The sequence below is a fragment of the Mustela nivalis genome (assembly GCF_964662115.1).
Source record: "Mustela nivalis genome assembly, chromosome: 15".
Lineage (NCBI taxonomy): Eukaryota > Metazoa > Chordata > Mammalia > Carnivora > Mustelidae > Mustela > Mustela nivalis.
Genome location: NC_139034.1, coordinates 13,066,607 through 13,090,299, shown reverse-complemented (window position 1 = coordinate 13,090,299; position 23,693 = coordinate 13,066,607). Strand labels below are relative to the sequence as shown.

At 55.2% G+C, this 23,693-nt stretch overlaps 2 protein-coding genes and 1 long non-coding RNA gene across 3 annotated transcripts; all 3 read left to right on the top strand.

Moving 5' to 3' along the window:
• Nucleotides 1-2,293: 2,293 nt before the first annotated feature.
• Nucleotides 2,294-5,246, top strand: LOC309848929 (ral guanine nucleotide dissociation stimulator-like; the record flags this gene model as incomplete). The annotated part of the gene is made up of 4 exons (XM_082700944.1): nt 2,294-2,320; nt 2,719-2,826; nt 4,402-4,595; nt 5,183-5,246. Exons 2-4 carry the CDS (start codon nt 2,734-2,736, stop codon nt 5,244-5,246), a joined length of 351 nt encoding a protein of 116 aa, XP_082557070.1. The 5' UTR covers nt 2,294-2,320; nt 2,719-2,733.
• Nucleotides 5,247-12,038: 6,792 nt separating this feature from the next.
• On the top strand, nt 12,039-14,531 carry LOC309849144. Its single transcript, XR_014303523.1, has 3 exons — nt 12,039-12,118; nt 13,695-13,888; nt 14,476-14,531. It is a non-coding gene; the product is annotated as an uncharacterized lncRNA (long non-coding RNA).
• A 5,403-nt stretch (nt 14,532-19,934) lies between these two features.
• On the top strand, nt 19,935-23,214 carry LOC309848778 (ral guanine nucleotide dissociation stimulator-like). The gene is made up of 4 exons (XM_082700771.1): nt 19,935-20,005; nt 20,404-20,511; nt 22,088-22,281; nt 22,869-23,214. Exons 2-4 carry the CDS (start codon nt 20,419-20,421, stop codon nt 22,930-22,932), a joined length of 351 nt encoding a protein of 116 aa, XP_082556897.1. The 5' UTR covers nt 19,935-20,005; nt 20,404-20,418; the 3' UTR covers nt 22,933-23,214.
• Nucleotides 23,215-23,693: the final 479 nt, after the last annotated feature.

The window sequence follows — 23,693 nt, the reverse complement described above, 5'->3', positions numbered from 1 at the left end:
AACAACTAATTCATATCCAGTTATTTGACTCTCATAATGTAAGTGATAAGCACGTCTGTGTCATAAATGTCTGTTTCTTTAGGAATGATTCCTGTAAACACCAACACCGGAACACGCTTTACCCACATTTTTAGGGGACTGGCTGCTGGCTCCTTTATGCTGTCTGCATTAGGGAGAAGCATTGCTTTGGAAAGGAGGGATCCAGGACTCTATAGATGAGACCTGAAATCATGAGGAGGACAAGCCAGCAGTGATGACGTCGGGGCCCTGGGAGTGACCACAGAGCATTGGGGAGGCTGCCCACAGCGCCCTCATATGTCCTCTCCCAGATGCTCCCCTGCCCCGTGTCCTGGAACACACCTCACCCATGCCCTGTCTGGTGACACGCTCCAGCCACTCCAACCCCCCCGGGCTCAATCACCCAGACTCTCACTGGAGCAACCAGACCCTGCTCCAGGCCAGCAGAGGGGCACAGGCCAGGCCACTCCTCTCGGCTTGCTCCCTGTCCTTCCTGGCTGAACCCCATCCTCTCAGGGACGAACCTCCAAGGACAGTGCCGGTCAATGGGTGACAGACAAGTGTTCATGCAGATGGAGTTTTTGTGGCAAGAGCAGAGCCACTTGAACTGTATGAGCAAGAGAGGCCTTTACAATGCACATCGGCTGCTCATGGAAACTGCAGGATGAACAGAGCCTCAACCAGGGGCTTTGGCACTGGACAGAGCTCATCCACACCCTCAGGATCCTCTGGCTGTGACCCCTTGACCCTGCCAAGCCCAACCTTGCTGAGATCTCTCTCCTCCCACAAAGTCGGGAAGGGGAGTCCCCTTGATCTGATGCTCTAATAGAGGTCGTCGTCAGTAACTCCTGTCTGTGCAGTTACTGGGCCACTGGTGGGCTGTTATTCTGCCTGCCAGCCTCAGTCTCCTCATCTGTGAAATGGTCCTAACACCTGCCCTACCATCTCATAGGATGACTATGAAGATCATACTGACCAACTGCGAGGTGTCGGAGGTCTCGCCAAGGCTTCTGCTTCTTCTAGACCACTCCCAGGAAAGTGATCACCCAACTATGCTGTGATTCAGAGTACAGGGCTTTACAGAGTAGAAAACCGGGATGTAGCTTCATGGTTTTCAGCCATTTTCCCTAACTGATGTCTGGGAACTCTGAAGCATTCAGGGCCCACCTGGTCTTCTGGGGACCACCAGGATCCTGAGATCATGCTGTCACACCTGGGATATCACCCCACTTCACCCCTTGAACACTTTTAAGTCAGGAATGTCCCAGACAGGGGTAAACACCTAAAAGTTTCAATCAAGCACCTGTCTGTCGATGGAAACTTTGCAGTAGGCTTCTTCAGGTAGGTGCCTCCCCTCGGATGTATCCATAGCCCTATCATCCGCATAACTTGTTCCCACCCAAGGGCCAAGGGACAAGGGACAAGGCCAGTCCCTTACTAAGGGATTTCATTGAAAATTCGAAGCCTAAGTTCTTGAGAAGCTATTACCCAGCCCTTTGTAGGAGGGGCTGTCGTCTTCTGGGACTCCAGAATATGAGCACTGATGAAGACATGTGTGCACTCAGGAGCGAGTGTGCTTGTGCACACAAACACACACACCCCAGGAGGGACTGTGGGGTGGGATCTGATTAGTAGCAGATTCCAAGAAGTTGATAGGAGGGAGGAAATTGGGAGGTATTTCCTACCTGTGACAGCACTCCTCTAACATCAGAGCTATTATTCAACCTATGCCTGTGGACATCTGATAGAAAGACATGCTGGAATCATCCATATTTTGCAGAAAAGACCATCCCTGTCAGGCACAATGGCTTATCTAAGGTCCAAACCAGGTAAGCATAGAGACTTGTGTCTGAAACCAGGTGTGTTTGCAAGCTGGGGCACTGGCTGCTCCCAGACCTTCCCTGGGGGCCTGTTCCGAGGGGTGTGTTGGGGTCACTGTGTACAGATGAGATGTGTCCTTGCATGCAGAAGGGGCAAGAGGAGATGGCAGACCGGAGCACTGTTCGTGTAGGGGTCCAACCAGGAGTGGGCCCCGGTAGGGGATCACAGGCAGTAATGTCACTGCCTGGATCACAAAGGCCCACAACTTATAACCCCTGCAACCAGGACACACACTCTAGTCCGGTGTCAGGGCTATTTGGATAGAAACGTCGGAGATAGAAAGATGTTTTCATCCTGTCTACGTACATCCCGGGGCTCTGGGAACCAGAACTCCCAGGAAAATTGCTTGTTCCCATGTTGCAGGCATTGGCTGAAACCACCCTCCCGATGCCTCAACACATTTCGAGGGAGACGCCATAAGGTACTTACTACTGAGGAGACTAGGCGATGCCCACCCCTCTGAACCGTCCTAGGGAAGCCCCATCCCTTCCTCTGGAGTTTGGGGGGAGGAGGGATATGTGGGGGTTCCCGCCCATGGGCTGGAGGAGGGTGAGCACAGTGGATACCCTGGTGATCCCTTCTTGTTCACACCAATGTCATGGTGGGCTGGGTGCACCGGGGATTCCTGAGGTGCCTCTTAGCTGTGCCAGAGCATATCCAAGGCCCTGAAGCTGGGCCACGTTTCTCTCCTTGGGGGAGGGCTCTGCCACCTGGGCTGTGGTGTGTCTGGAATGGAGCGCCCTGGGTCTGAAGACCAGCAAAGGCCTCCAGACAGGGCTCTAAGGTCTCCTGCCTGCCTGCCGGGCACTGTCTTTACAGAACGCTCCAGAGGACATGGTGCAGGAGCTGAATGTTGACATCCCGTGCTCTCATTCCCCAAAGGACAAGAAGCCGCACACGGCCAACAGAGTCTGGCGCTGGCTCAGGGTGAGTGCAGGTGCTGGGGAGATGCGACCCCTGGGAATCCGATGCAGCACCAAGGGCCCCACTTCCTAGAAGCCAGCCTGGCCTCCTAGAGTCCTGTACTCCCGTGAATCTGCATCCCCTCTCTTCCCCAAACTGGCCCTCATGGTCCTGCCCACGCCTTGGACAGAAGTAGAGCCATTGTCCACATACTTATAGGAATATCATTAAAGAGACTTTAGACCAGATCTCATCCCGTTTATCTAGACTCCTTTTGCCCTGTGCTAGGCATTTTCCTAACTCGTGCTCCCAGGTGGCCCAACAGTCCTTCCTCAGGTTATACAAATCTTGCAAATGATCATTTGCAAGAGTGAGTTGGGAGACTCTGATCCAAAGGGACATGGGGCCCATGGTACTCTGTCTCTTGCTCTGTGCTTTTGTTTTGATGGAACACATCTTTGGGTCCCCTAGGGTCAGGAACAGGGGCCTCACTGCACTGCATGGTAGTCCAGAAGGCCAGTCATTTATCACCAGCATCTAGCCCTTTCCAGGGGCAGGACTGGATATAATCCCCTTCTGTGGCCAATGAACAGTGCTCCATCCTACAGCCTCCGTGCCCTCCTATCCTACGCCCTCTTGCCTAAAACGTCTGTGTTCTCATCTCAAGAATGAGATATGTTGGGTGCCAGGGTGGCTCAGTGGTTTCAGCCTCTGCCTGCAGCTCAGGTCATGGTCTCACGATCCTGGGATCAAGGCCCACGTTGGGGTCTCTGCTCAGCGGGGAACCTGCTTCCCCGTCTCTGTCTGGCTGCCTCTCTGCCTACTTGTGACCTCTCTCTGTCAAATAAATAAATAAATAATCTTTAAAAAAATAAAAACAATGGGGCTATGTCATCAGAAATCACAGGATCCATGCCACTCATGCAGGGACGTGCTACCAATACTCTGCTCACAAAAGGACCTGAGATACTAGCAAGTTCAGACATCATTTTTTTCAATTCTTTGTATGGATACCAAGAACATATTCTCTTTTGCTTTAAGGTTTCTTTCTTTCTTTCTTTTATTAAATTTTATTTCTTTATTTGACAGACAGAGATCACAAGTAGGCAGAGAGGCAGGCTGAGACAGAGAGGGGAAGCAGGCTCCCCACCGAGCAGAGAGCCCGATGCGGGGCTCGATTCCAGCACCCTGAGATCATGACCTAAGCCAAAGGCAGAGGCTGTAACCCACTGAGCCACCCAGACACCCCTTCCTTAAAGGGTTCTTAATTGATTGATTGATGGATGGATTGAGAGGGAGGCAGGGGAGAGTGGGGAGAAGCAGAGGGAGAGACAGAATCCTCAAGCAGACACTGCCCTATGGACACAGCCGTACGGGGAACGCAGCCTCAGGACATGGAGAGCATGACCTGAAGCAAAACCAAGAGTCTTAGGCTGAACCCAATGAGACACTGAGTCACCCGATTCTTTTTCGGACTCTGGGCTCTCTTGTCCCACCTCTTGCAGAAGTCCCTGAGATCTGGGGGCTCATTCTGCCCTCCAAGCCCCAACCCTCCTGGTGGCCACAGCACTGACTCATGTCTCCTCTGATTCACCTCAGGGGAAAAATGGCTCAACGAGGAAGAGGAATAAGACCTTGATACTATGGAACACTCGTGCCAGTTCATTGGAGGCCATAATAGATTACCTGGTGACTGCCGTCATAAAACAAGATCTAAACTATGTTCACATGTTTCTTGAAATACATCGCACCCTTGCTACCACCCAGGAGGTGCTGGGCCTCCTCTTTGCAAGGTGAGCACCCTCCCCTGCCCCTAACTGCTCCGTGGGATTTGGCCAATGCCTGGTTGTGAGACTCTGGCAGGTCCCCAAGCTTCCCCAAGCTTCCCTTGCTCCTAACTGGGGCAGAGGTATTATAGGGACTCAGTGGGGTCTTGTAGGGAAAGAACACTTGGTAGCCTGCGCCAGTGGAAAAGTCTGCTGTTGGGCCTGTGGGCATGCTCTTTGAACATTCCCGTGCCCCTCATGATGAAACCTCTGCCTCATCCCTGACTCTCACTGTGATCTTGAGCTGGGCCCCTCTGCCACTGAAAGGGAGATCTGAGACTCCTTCTGGGGTCTGTGTGTGGCTGAATCCAGAGCAGGCAACCCTGAGGGTGAGCAGGGGCCAGGGCAACTCAGATGTCGGTGATGGGCTGGTTGGGGCCCTTTCATTCAGCAAGCATTCAGGAAGCCCCAGTAGGTGGAGGCGATTGTCTCGGAGCTGAATGGGATCCCGGCACAGAACAGACAGCACCCCAGGGCTGCAGGCTAGTCGAGGGTCAGGCGGTGAGAGCCAACATCCACAGACATATCATGTGATGCCCCCTGGCCTCCTCTAGATTCGGATGCTATTACTCCACGTATGGCGAGGACGGCGGACACCAGAACCAGCGCGACATGTGAGTAAGCTTTGGCTGCTCCAGGAGGGCCTTCCCTCTCCAGCAGGGCAGTAAGGGTACTGTGAGTTCAAGGGGCTGATGGACCTTCATGCACACCTCTGTGATTCCTGCTTTACGGTAAAGGTCTGAGAGCTTCTACTGGAAACTGGGAAGGTGCCCTGGGGAGCTGGGGTAGGTGTGTGAGCACTGTGGGAGAGCAGAGGGGCATGGAGGACAGCTTCCACCCCTGAGTGGGTCATGCTCCATCCCTGCCCCCTCCCAGCCCTCTCTCTGCCCCAATTCTGGGACCCAGAATGCAGGATTTAGGAACCATCGCACAGCATTCTGTTGGCACCTGCACGCTGGGTGCTCAGAGGGCGCTCAGGGAGAGTGGTGACCCAGTAGAGCCCAGGGAGCAGCAGACATCCCACACCCTGTGGGAGGTGAGTGTCAGTGGAAACAGACCCACTCTCCTGGCACCTAGTGACTGGGCAGAGGAGGTAACGGTGGAGGTATGGGGAGGGTCCTGGGAAGGCCTGGCTAGAGACAGAGTCCCTTTGTTCCCTCCTCGGTTGGATCTTCACGGAGCAGAGGTGAGTGCAGTGAGGGTAATTAAGAGGCCAGACACCACCCCTCCCTGGACACATGCAGTGGAATTCAAATGGCTCGTGGGCAAGGAGACAGACTGAGGAGTGTGTCCAGCTCCCCTAAAAAGTCCAGAAATGCTCCCCCCATTGACCAAGGACTCCCACTCCCAGAGGCTTTTGGCCAGCCCGCCGTCTGGGAGTAGGCCTTTCTCGGGCAGGACTGCCAGGTCGCAGGTGGACAAGGAGTCCGACTGGTCTCGGACAGGAGCTGGAAGCCCAGGGGCCCAGGTTCCCACATAGGTTCCCTGGGATATTGGTTTGGATGCGTACCCTGTCCTCTGACTTCTCTGCCTCTATGTCTGTCCCCAGGGCCATCTATGCCATCCTGGATATTTGGGTGGAAAGGTATCCAGGGGATTTTGTGCAGCCTCCAGAGTATCCCAACTTGCATGCTCTACTGGCCTACCTGCAGGTCAATGCACCTGGCTCGGACCTGCTGTGCCGTGCCCAGCTTCTGCTGCCAGAAAGGCAGCGCGCTGAGACCACAGAGCCCGAGGCTGGGGGTGAGGAGGACTGGGGTTGACTGATGTGGGCCTGAGGAGGAGGCAGGGTGGGCCACCCTGAGGAAGCCTCCATAGATTGTAGTTGGGCCGAGAGGAGTGAGTTATCTCAGATCCCTGTCCCCATGGGCTTCTGTTGGGGACACCTTCCAGGGGCTGGGTCTTGAACGCAGGCCACGCTGAGTGGTGGGGAAAGGGAAAGGTGAGAGGGAAGTCAATCAAGCTGATGATGCTTTCTCTTCTTGGAGCTACATCACCGGCCCCAGAGCCAGATCAGGATGAGTCTCGGGAAGTTGTTCCAGCAGCCACTCTGGCACCCGCGGCACCTCTGGGGCCTGAGCTGGCCCCCGCCATCCCTGCTGCAGCTGCTCACTATGGGATAGGAAGACCAGTGAGCCCCCCTGACCCGTTGGGGCCAGGGCAGATGGTCGTCAGGGCCCTCGTTCACTTCTCTGCCACGGAAGAGCCACCAGGCCTTTTGACTTTCCTGGATGACCAGCAGGGTCCTGCCCCCGAGCTGCCGCCCCCTGCCTCCGTGGAGCAAGCAGGCTCGGCCCCCGAGCTGCCGCCCCCTGCCTCCGTGGAGCAAGCAGGCTCGGCCCCCGAGCTGCCGCCCCCTGCCTCCGTGGAGCAAGCAGGCTCGGCCCCCGAGCTGCCGCCCCCTGCCTCCGTGGAGCAAGCAGGCTCGGCCCCCGAGCTGCCGCCCCCTGCCTCCGTGGAGCAAGCAGGCTCGGCCCCCGAGCTGCCGCCCCCTGCCTCCGTGGAGCAAGCAGGCTCGGCCCAAGAGCTGCCGCCCCCTGCCTCCGTGGACCAAGCAGGCTCGGCCCCCGAGCTGCCGCCCCCTGCCTCCGTGGAGCAAGCAGGCTCGGCCCCCGAGCTGCCGCCCCCTGCCTCCGTGGAGCAAGCAGGCTCGGCCCCCGAGCTGCCGCCCCCTGCCTCCGTGGAGCAAGGAGGCTCGGCCCCCGAGCTGCCGCCCCCTGCCTCCGTGGAGCAAGCAGGCTCGGCCCCCGAGCTGCCGCCCCCTGCCTCCGTGGAGCAAGCAGGCTCGGCCCCCGAGCTGCCGCCCCCTGCCTCCGTGGTGCAAGCAGGCTCGGCCCCCGAGCTGCCGCCCCCTGCCTCCGTGGAGCAAGCAGGCTCGGCCCCCGAGCTGCCGCCCCCTGCCTCCGTGGAGCAAGGAGGCTCGGCCCCCGAGCTGCCGCCCCCTGCCTCCGTGGAGCAAGCAGGCTCGGCCCCCGAGCTGCCGCCCCCTGCCTCCGTGGAGCAAGCAGGCTCGGCCCCCGAGCTGCCGCCCCCTGCCTCCGTGGTGCAAGCAGGCTCGGCCCCCGAGCTGCCGCCCCCTGCCTCCGTGGAGCAAGGAGGCTCGGCCCCCGAGCTGCCGCCCCCTGCCTCCGTGGAGCAAGCAGGCTCGGCCCCCGAGCTGCCGCCCCCTGCCTCCGTGGACCAAGCAGGCTCGGCCCCCGAGCTGCCGCCCCCTGCCTCCGTGGACCAAGCAGGCTCGGCCCCCGAGCTGCCGCCCCCTGCCTCCGTGGAGCAAGCAGGCTCGGCCCCCGAGCTGCCGCCCCCTGCCTCCGTGGAGCAAGCAGGCTCGGCCCCCGAGCTGCCGCCCCCTGCCTCCGTGGAGCAAGCAGGCTCGGCCCCCGAGCTGCCGCCCCCTGCCTCCGTGGACCAAGCAGGCTCGGCCCCCGAGCTGCCGCCCCCTGCCTCCGTGGACCAAGCAGGCTCGGCCCCCGAGCTGCCGCCCCCTGCCTCCGTGGAGCAAGCAGGCTCGGCCCCCGAGCTGCCGCCCCCTGCCTCCGTGGAGCAAGCAGTCTGGGCCCCCGAGCTGTCCCCACCTGCCTCCGTGGAGCAAGCAGGCTCGGTCCTGGAGCTGCCGCCCCCTGCCTCCTCCGTGGAGCAAGCAGGCTTCGCTCCAGAGGAGCACCTCGTGCTTGCTACAACCAGAAAGCATGTCTTTTCCATCCTCCTCATTGCTTTTTTTGTATTTCTTCTCTTTTGTGTGTATGTATATAATTACATACTAGATTTAATTAAAGACAGTAGAATTTGAGTTTACATAACATTTTACTTGCATCCTTTGCAGTGGGATATGGAGGTCTCATTAGGTCCATCCAGAGTGTTGCACAACCATGTCGTTCTGCAACGTTTCCGTCACAGAGACACCCGCGCTCCTCATCGCTCACTGCTCTGTCCCTCGCCCAGTCCCTGCAACCGCTGCTCTGCTCTCTGTCTCGGCCACTTCACCTCGACTTGGATTTTCCTCTGCCTGGAATCCTACAATATGGCCTTCTCTGTGTGTCTGCAGAACACAAGTGTGATTCCCCTCTTCAAACTTTGTTATACAAATAACATTTTATTACATAGGAATGTTCCTGAAAGAACAAAGATCACGGGAAGCCCCCAAATGAACTATTTTCATTCTGAGCTAGGTTTCCCTTTTAGAAGCATGCCTTGAAAAGCAGAAACCATGAGAGAAATGTCTGGGTCCATGAGACACCTTTACATGCTTTCAATTTCCCGGGTAGTCTGCGTTTCAACTATTCTGATGGGCATCTTATCAAATATTAAAATCATATCTTAAATATTCTCCTTTCTTGCTAACAAGTTAGGTCATCAAGAGGTCTTTAGGTTTTATTCAGACTATATCTATTTAGTCAATAATAATTTAAACATGAAAAAAAAAAGGCACATTCCTTCTACCAAGGAATAATCCCCCATCACACACGGCGTCCTTCTTCTCTGCCTTTCCCTCTAAGTGTAGTGTGTGTGTGTGGGGGTGGGGTGTGCGCACATGTTTGTGACAGAGTGGGACAGGGAAAGTTCAGGGGCTCTGTTCTTGTTCTACCTAACGTCCCCTCAGTGGACTGACACTGTCGCTCTGTCCCCTTGGGCATTCTCAGTGACAGCATTCAGGAACCCCCTCTGTTGAACAACTAATTCATATCCAGTTATTTGACTCTCATAATGTAAGTGATAAGCATGTCTGTGTCATAAATGTCTGTTTCTTTAGGAATGATTCCTGTAAACACCAACACCGGAACACGCTTTACCCACATTTTTAGGGGACTGGCTGCTGGCTCCTTTATGCTGTCTGCATTAGGGAGAAGCATTGCTTTGGAAAGGAGGGATCCAGGACTCTATAGATGAGACCTGAAATCATGAGGAGGACAAGCCAGCAGTGATGACGTCGGGGCCCTGGGAGTGACCACAGAGCATTGGGGAGGCTGCCCACAGCGCCCTCATATGTCCTCTCCCAGATGCTCCCCTGCCCCGTGTCCTGGAACACACCTCACCCATGCCCTGTCTGGTGACACGCTCCAGCCACTCCAACCCCCCGGGCTCAATCACCCAGACTCTCACTGGCGCAACCAGACCCTGCTCCAGGCCAGCAGAGGGGCACAGGCCAGGCCACTCCTCTCGGCTTGCTCCCTGTCCTTCCTGGCTGAACCCCATCCTCTCAGGGACGAACCTCCAAGGACAGTGCCGGTCAATGGGTGACAGACAAGTGTTCATGCAGATGGAGTTTTTGTGGCAAGAGCAGAGCCACTTGAACTGTATGAGCAAGAGAGGCCTTTACAATGCACATCGGCTGCTCATGGAAACTGCAGGATGAACAGAGCCTCAACCAGGGGCTTTGGCACTGGACAGAGCTCATCCACACCCTCAGGATCCTCTGGCTGTGACCCCTTGACCCTGCCAAGCCCAACCTTGCTGAGATCTCTCTCCTCCCACAAAGTCGGGAAGGGGAGTCCCCTTGATCTGATGCTCTAATAGAGGTCGTCGTCAGTAACTCCTGTCTGTGCAGTTACTGGGCCACTGGTGGGCTGTTATTCTGCCTGCCAGCCTCAGTCTCCTCATCTGTGAAATGGTCCTAACACCTGCCCTACCATCTCATAGGATGACTATGAAGATCATACTGACCAACTGCGAGGTGTCGGAGGTCTCGCCAAGGCTTCTGCTTCTTCTAGACCACTCCCAGGAAAGTGATCACCCAACTATGCTGTGATTCAGAGTACAGGGCTTTACAGAGTAGAAAACCGGGATGTAGCTTCATGGTTTTCAGCCATTTTCCCTAACTGATGTCTGGGAACTCTGAAGCATTCAGGGCCCACCTGGTCTTCTGGGGACCACCAGGATCCTGAGATCATGCTGTCACACCTGGGATATCACCCCACTTCACCCCTTGAACACTTTTAAGTCAGGAATGTCCCAGACAGGGGTAAACACCTAAATGTTTCAATCAAGCACCTGACTGTCGATGGAAACTTTGCAGTAGGCTTCTTCAGGTAGGTGCCTCCCCTCGGATGTATCCATAGCCCTATCATCCGCATAACTTGTTCCCACCCAAGGGCCAAGGGACAAGGGACAAGGCCAGTCCCTTACTAAGGGATTTCATTGAAAATTCGAAGCCTAAGTTCTTGAGAAGCTATTACCCAGCCCTTTGTAGGAGGGGCTGTCGTCTTCTGGGACTCCAGAATATGAGCACTGATGAAGACATGTGTGCACTCAGGAGCGAGTGTGCTTGTGCACACAAACACACACACCCCAGGAGGGACTGTGGGGTGGGATCTGATTAGTAGCAGATTCCAAGAAGTTGATAGGAGGGAGGAAATTGGGAGGTATTTCCTACCTGTGACAGCACTCCTCTAACATCAGAGCTATTATTCAACCTATGCCTGTGGACATCTGATAGAAAGACATGCTGGAATCATCCATATTTTGCAGAAAAGACCATCCCTGTCAGGCACAATGGCTTATCTAAGGTCCAAACCAGGTAAGCATAGAGACTTGTGTCTGAAACCAGGTGTGTTTGCAAGCTGGGGCACTGGCTGCTCCCAGACCTTCCCTGGGGGCCTGTTCCGAGGGGTGTGTTGGGGTCACTGTGTACAGATGAGATGTGTCCTTGCATGCAGAAGGGGCAAGAGGAGATGGCAGACCGGAGCACTGTTCGTGTAGGGGTCCAACCAGGAGTGGGCCCCGGTAGGGGATCACAGGCAGTAATGTCACTGCCTGGATCACAAAGGCCCACAACTTATAACCCCTGCAACCAGGACACACACTCTAGTCCGGTGTCAGGGCTATTTGGATAGAAACGTCGGAGATAGAAAGATGTTTTCATCCTGTCTACGTACATCCCGGGGCTCTGGGAACCAGAACTCCCAGGAAAATTGCTTGTTCCCATGTTGCAGGCATTGGCTGAAACCACCCTCCCGATGCCTCAACACATTTCGAGGGAGACGCCATAAGGTACTTACTACTGAGGAGACTAGGCGATGCCCACCCCTCTGAACCGTCCTAGGGAAGCCCCATCCCTTCCTCTGGAGTTTGGGGGGAGGAGGGATATGTGGGGGTTCCCGCCCATGGGCTGGAGGAGGGTGAGCACAGTGGATACCCTGGTGATCCCTTCTTGTTCACACCAATGTCATGGTGGGCTGGGTGCACCGGGGATTCCTGAGGTGCCTCTTAGCTGTGCCAGAGCATATCCAAGGCCCTGAAGCTGGGCCACGTTTCTCTCCTTGGGGGAGGGCTCTGCCACCTGGGCTGTGGTGTGTCTGGAATGGAGCGCCCTGGGTCTGAAGACCAGCAAAGGCCTCCAGACAGGGCTCTAAGGTCTCCTGCCTGCCTGCCGGGCACTGTCTTTACAGAACGCTCCAGAGGACATGGTGCAAGAGCTGAATGTTGACATCCCGTGCTCTCATTCCCCAAAGGACAAGAAGCCGCACACGGCCAACAGAGTCTGGCGCTGGCTCAGGGTGAGTGCAGGTGCTGGGGAGATGCGACCCCTGGGAATCCGATGCAGCACCAAGGGCCCCACTTCCTAGAAGCCAGCCTGGCCTCCTAGAGTCCTGTACTCCCGTGAATCTGCATCCCCACTCTTCCCCAAACTGGCCCTCATGGCCCTGCCCATGCCTTGGACAGAAGTAGAGCCATTGTCCACATACTTATAGGAATATCATTAAAGAGACTTTAGACCAGATCTCATCCCGTTTATCTAGACTCCTTTTGCCCTGTGCTAGGCATTTTCCTAACTCGTGCTCCCAGGTGGCCCAACAGTCCTTCCTCAGGTTATACAAATCTTGCAAATGATCATTTGCAAGAGTGAGTTGGGAGACTCTGATCCAAAGGGACATGGGGCCCATGGTACTCTGTCTCTTGCTCTGTGCTTTTGTTTTGATGGAACACATCTTTGGGGCCCCTAGGGTCAGGAACAGGGGCCTCACTGCACTGCATGGTAGTCCAGAAGGCCAGTCATTTATCACCAGCATCTAGCCCTTTCCAGGGGCAGGACTGGATATAATCCCCTTCTGTGGCCAATGAACAGTGCTCCATCCTACAGCCTCCGTGCCCTCCTATCCTACGCCCTCTTGCCTAAAACGTCTGTGTTCTCATCTCAAGAATGAGATATGTTGGGTGCCAGGGTGGCTCAGTGGTTTCAGCCTCTGCCTGCAGCTCAGGTCATGGTCTCACGATCCTGGGATCAAGGCCCACGTTGGGGTCTCTGCTCAGCGGGGAACCTGCTTCCCCGTCTCTGTCTGGCTGCCTCTCTGCCTACTTGTGACCTCTCTCTGTCAAATAAATAAATAAATAATCTTTAAAAAAATAAAAACAATGGGGCTATGTCATCAGAAATCACAGGATCCATGCCACTCATGCAGGGACGTGCTACCAATACTCTGCTCACAAAAGGACCTGAGATACTAGCAAGTTCAGACATCATTTTTTTCAATTCTTTGTATGGATACCAAGAACATATTCTCTTTTGCTTTAAGGTTTCTTTCTTTCTTTCTTTTTTTAAAATTTTATTTCTTTATTTGACAGACAGAGATCACAAGTAGGCAGAGAGGCAGGCTGAGACAGAGAGGGGAAGCAGGCTCCCCACCGAGCAGAGAGCCCGATGCGGGGCTCGATCCCAGCACCCTGAGATCATGACCTAAGCCAAAGGCAGAGGCTGTAACCCACTGAGCCACCCAGACACCCCTTCCTTAAAGGGTTCTTAATTGATTGATTGATGGATGGATTGAGAGGGAGGCAGGGGAGAGTGGGGAGAAGCAGAGGGAGAGACAGAATCCTCAAGCAGACACTGCCCTATGGACACAGCCGTACGGGGAACGCAGCCTCAGGACATGGAGAGCATGACCTGAAGCAAAACCAAGAGTCTTAGGCTGAACCCAATGAGACACTGAGTCACCCGATTCTTTTTCGGACTCTGGGCTCTCTTGTCCCACCTCTTGCAGAAGTCCCTGAGATCTGGGGGCTCATTCTGCCCTCCAAGCCCCAACCCTCCTGGTGGCCACAGCACTGACTCATGTCTCCTCTGATTCACCTCAGGGGAAAAATGGCTCAACGAGGAAGAGGAATAAGACCTTGATACTATGGAACACTCGTGCCAGTTCATTGGAGGCCATAATAGATTACCTGGTGACTGCCGTCATAAAACAAGATCTAAACTATGTTCACATGTTTCTTGAAATACATCGCACCCTTGCTACCACCCAGGAGGTGCTGGGCCTCCTCTTTGCAAGGTGAGCACCCTCCCCTGCCCCTAACTGCTCCGTGGGATTTGGCCAATGCCTGGTTGTGAGACTCTGGCAGGTCCCCAAGCTTCCCCAAGCTTCCCTTGCTCCTAACTGGGGCAGAGGTATTATAGGGACTCAGTGGGATCTTGTAGGGAAAGAACACTTGGTAGCCTGCGCCAGTGGAAAAGTCTGCTGTTGGGCCTGTGGGCATGCTCTTTGAACATTCCCGTGCCCCTCATGATGAAACCTCTGCCTCATCCCTGACTCTCACTGTGATCTTGAGCTGGGCCCCTCTGCCACTGAAAGGGAGATCTGAGACTCCTTCTGGGGTCTGTGTGTGGCTGAATCCAGAGCAGGCAACCCTGAGGGTGAGCAGGGGCCAGGGCAACTCAGATGTCGGTGATGGGCTGGTTGGGGCCCTTTCATTCAGCAAGCATTCAGGAAGCCCTAGTAGGTGGAGGCGATTGTCTCGGAGCTGAATGGGATCCCGGCACAGAACAGACAGCACCCCAGGGCTGCAGGCTAGTCGAGGGTCAGGCGGTGAGAGCCAACATCCACAGACATATCATGTGATGCCCCCTGGCCTCCTCTAGATTCGGATGCTATTACTCCACGTATGGCGAGGACGGCGGACACCAGAACCAGCGCGACATGTGAGTAAGCTTTGGCTGCTCCAGGAGGGCCTTCCCTCTCCAGCAGGGCAGTAAGGGTACTGTGAGTTCAAGGGGCTGATGGACCTTCATGCACACCTCTGTGATTCCTGCTTTACGGTAAAGGTCTGAGAGCTTCTACTGGAAACTGGGAAGGTGCCCTGGGGAGCTGGGGTAGGTGTGTGAGCACTGTGGGAGAGCAGAGGGGCATGGAGGACAGCTTCAACCCCTGAGTGGGTCATGCTCCATCCCTGCCCCCTCCCAGCCCTCTCTCTGCCCCAATTCTGGGACCCAGAATGCAGGATTTAGGAACCATCGCACAGCATTCTGTTGGCACCTGCACGCTGGGTGCTCAGAGGGGGCTCAGGGAGAGTGGTGACCCAGTAGAGCCCAGGGAGCAGCAGACATCCCACACCCTGTGGGAGGTGAGTGTCAGTGGAAACAGACCCACTCTCCTGGCACCTAGTGACTGGGCAGAGGAGGTAACGGTGGAGGTATGGGGAGGGTCCTGGGAAGGCCTGGCTAGAGACAGAGTCCCTTTGTTCCCTCCTCGGTTGGATCTTCACGGAGCAGAGGTGAGTGCAGTGAGGGTAATTAAGAGGCCAGACACCACCCCTCCCTGGACACATGCAGTTGAATTCAAATGGCTCGTGGGCAAGGAGACAGACTGAGGAGTGTGTCCAGCTCCCCTAAAAAGTCCAGAAATGCTCCCCCCATTGACCAAGGACTCCCACTCCCAGAGGCTTTTGGCCAGCCCGCCGTCTGGGAGTAGGCCTTTCTCGGGCAGGACTGCCAGGTCGCAGGTGGACAAGGAGTCCGACTGGTCTCGGACAGGAGCTGGAAGCCCAGGGGCCCAGGTTCCCACATAGGTTCCCTGGGATATTGGTTTGGATGCGTACCCTGTCCTCTGACTTCTCTGCCTCTATGTCTGTCCCCAGGGCCATCTATGCCATCCTGGATATTTGGGTGGAAAGGTATCCAGGGGATTTTGTGCAGCCTCCAGAGTATCCCAACTTGCATGCTCTACTGGCCTACCTGCAGGTCAATGCACCTGGCTCGGACCTGCTGTGCCGTGCCCAGCTTCTGCTGCCAGAAAGGCAGCGCACTGAGACCACAGAGCCCGAGGCTGGTGGTGAGGAGGACTGGGGTTGACTGATGTGGGCCTGAGGAGGAGGCAGGGTGGGCCACCCTGAGGAAGCCTCCATAGATTGTAGTTGGGCCGAGAGGAGTGAGTTATCTCAGATCCCTGTCCCCATGGGCTTCTGTTGGGGACACCTTCCAGGGGCTGGGTCTTGAACGCAGGCCACGCTGAGTGGTGGGGAAAGGGAAAGGTGAGAGGGAAGTCAATCAAGCTGATGATGCTTTCTCTTCTTGGAGCTACAGCACCGGCCCCAGAGCCAGATCAGGATGAGTCTCGGGAAGTTGTTCCAGCAGCCACTCTGGCACCCGCGGCACCTCTGGGGCCTGAGCTGGCCCCCGCCATCCCTGCTGCAGCTGCTCACTATGGGATAGGAAGACCAGTGAGCCCCCCTGACCCGTTGGGGCCAGGGCAGATGGTCGTCAGGGCCCTCGTTCACTTCTCTGCCACGGAAGAGCCACCAGGCCTTTTGACTTTCCTGGATGACCAGCAGGGTCCTGCCCCCGAGCTGCCGCCCCCTGCCTCCGTGGAGCAAGCAGGCTCGGCCCCCGAGCTGCCGGCCCCTGCCTCCGTGGAGCAAGCAGGCTCGGCCCCCGAGCTGCCGCCCCCTGCCTCCGTGGAGCAAGCAGGCTCGGCCCCCGAGCTGCCGCCCCCTGCCTCCGTGGAGCAAGCAGGCTCGGCCCCCGAGCTGCCGCCCCCTGCCTCCGTGGAGCAAGCAGGCTCGGCCCCCGAGCTGCCGCCCCCTGCCTCCGTGGAGCAAGCAGGCTCGGCCCCCGAGCTGCCGCCCCCTGCCTCCGTGGAGCAAGCAGGCTCGGCCCCCGAGCTGCCGCCCCCTGCCTCCGTGGAGCAAGCAGGCTCGGCCCCCGAGCTGCCGCCCCCTGCCTCCGTGGAGCAAGCAGTCTGGGCCCCCGAGCTGTCCCCACCTGCCTCCGTGGAGCAAGCAGGCTCGGTCCCGGAGCTGCCGCCCCCTGCCTCCTCCGTGGAGCAAGCAGGCTTCGCTCCAGAGGAGCACCTCGTGCTTGCTACAACCAGAAAGCATGTCTTTTCCATCCTCCTCGTTGCTTTTTTTGTATTTCTTCTCTTTTGTGTGTATGTATATAATTACATACTAGATTTAATTAAAGACAGTAGAATTTGAGTTTACATAACATTTTACTTGCATCCTTTGCAGTGGGATATGGAGGTCTCATTAGGTCCATCCAGAGTGTTGCACAACCATGTCGTTCTGCAACGTTTCCGTCACAGAGACACCCGCGCTCCTCATCGCTCACTGCTCTGTCCCTCGCCCAGTCCCTGCAACCGCTGCTCTGCTCTCTGTCTCGGCCACTTCACCTCGACTTGGATTTTCCTCTGCTGGAATCCTACAATATGGCCTTCTCTGTGTGTCTGCAGAACACAAGTGTGATTCCCCTCTTCAAACTTTGTTATACAAATAACATTTTATTACATAGGAATGTTCCTGAAAGAACAAAGATCACGGGAAGCCCCCAAATGAACTATTTTCATTCTGAGCTAGGTTTCCCATTTAGAAGCATGCCTTGAAAAGCAGAAACCATGAGAGAAATGTCTGGGTCCATGAGACACCTTTACATGCTTTCAATTTCCCGGGTAGTCTGCGTTTCAACTATTCTGACGGGCATCTTATCAAATATTAAAATCATATCTTAAATATTCTCCTTTCTTGCTAACAAGTTAGGTCATCAAGAGGTCTTTAGGTTTTATTCAGACTATATCTATTTAGTCAATAATAATTTAAACATGAAAAAAAAAAGGCACATTCCTTCTACCAAGGAATAATCCCCCATCACACACGGCGTCCTTCTTCTCTGCCTTTCCCTCTAAGTGTAGTGTGTGTGGGGGGGGGTGGGGTGTGCGCACATGTTTGTGACAGAGTGGGACAGGGAAAGTTCAGGGGCTCTGTTCTTGTTCTACCTAATGTCCCCTCAGTGGACTGACACTGTCGCTCTGTCCCCTTGGGCATTCTCAGTGACAGCATTCAGGAACCCCCTCTGTTGAACAACTAATTCATATCCAGTTATTTGACTCTCATAATGTAAGTGATAAGCACGTCTGTGTCATAAATGTCTGTTTCTTTAGGAATGATTCCTGTAAACACCAACACCGGAACACGCTTTACCCACATTTTTAGGGGACTGGCTGCTGGCTCCTTTATGCTGTCTGCATTAGGGAGAAGCATTGCTTTGGAAAGGAGGGATCCAGGACTCTATAGATGAGACCTGAAATCATGAGGAGGACAAGCCAGCAGTGATGACGTCGGGGCCCTGGGAGTGACCACAGAGCATTGGGGAGGCTGCCCACAGCGCCCTCATATGTCCTCTCCCAGATGCTCCCCTGCCCCGTGTCCTGGAACACACCTCACCCATGCCCTGTCTGGTGACACGCTCCAGCCACTCCAACCCCCCCGGGCTCAATCACCCAGACTCTCACTGGAGCAACCAGACCCTGCTCCAGGCCAGCAGAGGGGCACAGGCCAGGCCACTCCTCTCGGCTTGCTCCCTGTCCTTCCTGGCTGAACCCCATCCTCTCAGGGACGAACCTCCAAGGACAGTGCCGGTCAATGGGTGACAGACAAGTGTTCATGCAGATGGAGTTTTTGTGGCAAGAGCAGAGCCACTTGAACTGTATGAGCAAGAGAGGCCTTTACAATGCACATCGGCTGCTCATGGAAACTGCAGGATGAACAGAGCCTCAACCAGGGGCTTTGGCACTGGACAGAGCTCATCCACACCCTCAGGATCCTCTGGCTGTGACCCCTTGACCCTGCCAAGCCCAACCTTGCTGAGATCTCTCTCCTCCCACAAAGTCGGGAAGGGGAGTCCCCTTGATCTGATGCTCTAATAGAGGTCATCGTCAGTAACTCCTGTCTGTGCAGTTACTGGGCCACTGGTGGGCTGTTATTCTGCCTGCCAGCCTCAGTCTCCTCATCTGTGAAATGGTCCTAACACCTGCCCTACCATCTCATAGGATGACTATGAAGATCATACTGACCAACTGCGAGGTGTCGGAGGTCTCGCCAAGGCTTCTGCTTCTTCTAGACCACTCCCAGGAAAGTGATCACCCAACTATGCTGTGATTCAGAGTACAGGGCTTTACAGAGTAGAAAACCGGGATGTAGCTTCATGGTTTTCAGCCATTTTCCCTAACTGATGTCTGGGAACTCTGAAGCATTCAGGGCCCACCTGGTCTTCTGGGGACCACCAGGATCCTGAGATCATGCTGTCACACCTGGGATATCACCCCACTTCACCCCTTGAACACTTTTAAGTCAGGAATGTCCCAGACAGGGGTAAACACCTAAATGTTTCAATCAAGCACCTGTCTGTCGATGGAAACTTTGCAGTAGGCTTCTTCAGGTAGGTGCCTCCCCTCGGATGTATCCATAGCCCTATCATCCGCATAACTTGTTCCCACCCAAGGGCCAAGGGACAAGGGACAAGGCCAGTCCCTTACTAAGGGATTTCATTGAAAATTCGAAGCCTAAGTTCTTGAGAAGCTATTACCCAGCCCTTTGTAGGAGGGGCTGTCGTCTTCTGGGACTCCAGAATATGAGCACTGATGAAGACATGTGTGCACTCAGGAGCGAGTGTGCTTGTGCACACAAACACACACACCCCAGGAGGGACTGTGGGGTGGGATCTGATTAGTAGCAGATTCCAAGAAGTTGATAGGAGGGAGGAAATTGGGAGGTATTTCCTACCTGTGACAGCACTCCTCTAACATCAGAGCTATTATTCAACCTATGCCTGTGGACATCTGATAGAAAGACATGCTGGAATCATCCATATTTTGCAGAAAAGACCATCCCTGTCAGGCACAATGGCTTATCTAAGGTCCAAACCAGGTAAGCATAGAGACTTGTGTCTGAAACCAGGTGTGTTTGCAAGCTGGGGCACTGGCTGCTCCCAGACCTTCCCTGGGGGCCTGTTCCGAGGGGTGTGTTGGGGTCACTGTGTACAGATGAGATGTGTCCTTGCATGCAGAAGGGGCAAGAGGAGATGGCAGACCGGAGCACTGTTCGTGTAGGGGTCCAACCAGGAGTGGGCCCCGGTAGGGGATCACAGGCAGTGATGTCACTGCCTGGATCACAAAGGCCCACAACTTATAACCCCTGCAACCAGGACACACACTCTAGTCCGGTGTCAGGGCTATTTGGATAGAAACGTCGGAGATAGAAAGATGTTTTCATCCTGTCTACGTACATCCCGGGGCTCTGGGAACCAGAACTCCCAGGAAAATTGCTTGTTCCCATGTTGCAGGCATTGGCTGAAACCACCCTCCCGATGCCTCAACACATTTCGAGGGAGACGCCATAAGGTACTTACTACTGAGGAGACTAGGCGATGCCCACCCCTCTGAACCATCCTAGGGAAGCCCCATCCCTTCCTCTGGAGTTTGGGGGGAGGAGGGATATGTGGGGGTTCCCGCCCATGGGCTGGAGGAGGGTGAGCACAGTGGATACCCTGGTGATCCCTTCTTGTTCACACCAATGTCATGGTGGGCTGGGTGCACCGGGGATTCCTGAGGTGCCTCTTAGCTGTGCCAGAGCATATCCAAGGCCCTGAAGCTGGGCCACGTTTCTCTCCTTGGGGGAGGGCTCTGCCACCTGGGCTGTGGTGTGTCTGGAATGGAGCGCCCTGGGTCTGAAGACCAGCAAAGGCCTCCAGACAGGGCTCTAAGGTCTCCTGCCTGCCTGCCGGGCACTGTCTTTACAGAACGCTCCAGAGGACATGGTGCAGGAGCTGAATGTTGACATCCCGTGCTCTCATTCCCCAAAGGACAAGAAGCCGCACACGGCCAACAGAGTCTGGCGCTGGCTCAGGGTGAGTGCAGGTGCTGGGGAGATGCGACCCCTGGGAATCCGATGCAGCACCAAGGGCCCCACTTCCTAGAAGCCAGCCTGGCCTCCTAGAGTCCTGTACTCCCGTGAATCTGCATCCCCACTCTTCCCCAAACTGGCCCTCATGGCCCTGCCCATGCCTTGGACAGAAGTAGAGCCATTGTCCACATACTTATAGGAATATCATTAAAGAGACTTTAGACCAGATCTCATCCCGTTTATCTAGACTCCTTTTGCCCTGTGCTAGGCATTTTCCTAACTCGTGCTCCCAGGTGGCCCAACAGTCCTTCCTCAGGTTATACAAATCTTGCAAATGATCATTTGCAAGAGTGAGTTGGGAGACTCTGATCCAAAGGGACATGGGGCCCATGGTACTCTGTCTCTTGCTCTGTGCTTTTGTTTTGATGGAACACATCTTTGGGGCCCCTAGGGTCAGGAACAGGGGCCTCACTGCACTGCATGGTAGTCCAGAAGGCCAGTCATTTATCACCAGCATCTAGCCCTTTCCAGGGGCAGGACTGGATATAATCCCCTTCTGTGGCCAATGAACAGTGCTGCATCCTACAGCCTCCGTGCCCTCCTATCCTACGCCCTCTTGCCTAAAACGTCTGTGTTCTCATCTCAAGAATGAGATATGTTGGGTGCCAGGGTGGCTCAGTGGTTTCAGCCTCTGCCTGCAGCTCAGGTCATGGTCTCACGATCCTGGGATCAAGGCCCACGTTGGGGTCTCTGCTCAGCGGGGAACCTGCTTCCCCGTCTCTGTCTGGCTGCCTCTCTGCCTACTTGTGACCTCTCTCTGTCAAATAAATAAATAAATAATCTTTAAAAAAATAAAAACAATGGGGCTATGTCATCAGAAATCACAGGATCCATGCCACTCATGCAGGGACGTGCTACCAATACTCTGCTCACAAAAGGACCTGAGATACTAGCAAGTTCAGACATCATTTTTTTCAATTCTTTGTATGGATACCAAGAACATATTCTCTTTTGCTTTAAGGTTTCTTTCTTTCTTTCTTTTTTTAAAATTTTATTTCTTTATTTGACAGACAGAGATCACAAGTAGGCAGAGAGGCAGGCTGAGACAGAGAGGGGAAGCAGGCTCCCCACCGAGCAGAGAGCCCGATGCGGGGCTCGATCCCAGCACCCTGAGATCATGACCTAAGCCAAAGGCAGAGGCTGTAACCCACTGAGCCACCCAGACACCCCTTCCTTAAAGGGTTCTTAATTGATTGATTGATGGATGGATTGAGAGGGAGGCAGGGGAGAGTGGGGAGAAGCAGAGGGAGAGACAGAATCCTCAAGCAGACACTGCCCTATGGACACAGCCGTACGGGGAACGCAGCCTCAGGACATGGAGAGCATGACCTGAAGCAAAACCAAGAGTCTTAGGCTGAACCCAATGAGACACTGAGTCACCCGATTCTTTTTCGGACTCTGGGCTCTCTTGTCCCACCTCTTGCAGAAGTCCCTGAGATCTGGGGGCTCATTCTGCCCTCCAAGCCCCAACCCTCCTGGTGGCCACAGCACTGACTCATGTCTCCTCTGATTCACCTCAGGGGAAAAATGGCTCAACGAGGAAGAGGAATAAGACCTTGATACTATGGAACACTCGTGCCAGTTCATTGGAGGCCATAATAGATTACCTGGTGACTGCCGTCATAAAACAAGATCTAAACTATGTTCACATGTTTCTTGAAATACATCGCACCCTTGCTACCACCCAGGAGGTGCTGGGCCTCCTCTTTGCAAGGTGAGCACCCTCCCCTGCCCCTAACTGCTCCGTGGGATTTGGCCAATGCCTGGTTGTGAGACTCTGGCAGGTCCCCAAGCTTCCCCAAGCTTCCCTTGCTCCTAACTGGGGCAGAGGTATTATAGGGACTCAGTGGGGTCTTGTAGGGAAAGAACACTTGGTAGCCTGCGCCAGTGGAAAAGTCTGCTGTTGGGCCTGTGGGCATGCTCTTTGAACATTCCCGTGCCCCTCATGATGAAACCTCTGCCTCATCCCTGACTCTCACTGTGATCTTGAGCTGGGCCCCTCTGCCACTGAAAGGGAGATCTGAGACTCCTTCTGGGGTCTGTGTGTGGCTGAATCCAGAGCAGGCAACCCTGAGGGTGAGCAGGGGCCAGGGCAACTCAGATGTCGGTGATGGGCTGGTTGGGGCCCTTTCATTCAGCAAGCATTCAGGAAGCCCCAGTAGGTGGAGGCGATTGTCTCGGAGCTGAATGGGATCCCGGCACAGAACAGACAGCACCCCAGGGCTGCAGGCTAGTCGAGGGTCAGGCGGTGAGAGCCAACATCCACAGACATATCATGTGATGCCCCCTGGCCTCCTCTAGATTCGGATGCTATTACTCCACGTATGGCGAGGACGGCGGACACCAGAACCAGCGCGACATGTGAGTAAGCTTTGGCTGCTCCAGGAGGGCCTTCCCTCTCCAGCAGGGCAGTAAGGGTACTGTGAGTTCAAGGGGCTGATGGACCTTCATGCACACCTCTGTGATTCCTGCTTTACGGTAAAGGTCTGAGAGCTTCTACTGGAAACTGGGAAGGTGCCCTGGGGAGCTGGGGTAGGTGTGTGAGCACTGTGGGAGAGCAGAGGGGCATGGAGGACAGCTTCAACCCCTGAGTGGGTCATGCTCCATCCCTGCCCCCTCCCAGCCCTCTCTCTGCCCCAATTCTGGGACCCAGAATGCAGGATTTGGGAACCATCGCACAGCATTCTGTTGGCACCTGCACGCTGGGTGCTCAGAGGGGGCTCAGGGAGAGTGGTGACCCAGTAGAGCCCAGGGAGCAGCAGACATCCCACACCCTGTGGGAGGTGAGTGTCAGTGGAAACAGACCCACTCTCCTGGCTGGGCAGAGGAGGTAACGGTGGAGGTATGGGGAGGGTCCTGGGAAGGCCTGGCTAGAGACAGAGTCCCTTTGTTCCCTCCTCGGTTGGATCTTCACGGAGCAGAGGTGAGTGCAGTGAGGGTAATTAAGAGGCCAGACACCACCCCTCCCTGGACACATGCAGTTGAATTCAAATGGCTCGTGGGCAAGGAGACAGACTGAGGAGTGTGTCCAGCTCCCCTAAAAAGTCCAGAAATGCTCCCCCCATTGACCAAGGACTCCCACTCCCAGAGGCTTTTGGCCAGCCCGCCGTCTGGGAGTAGGCCTTT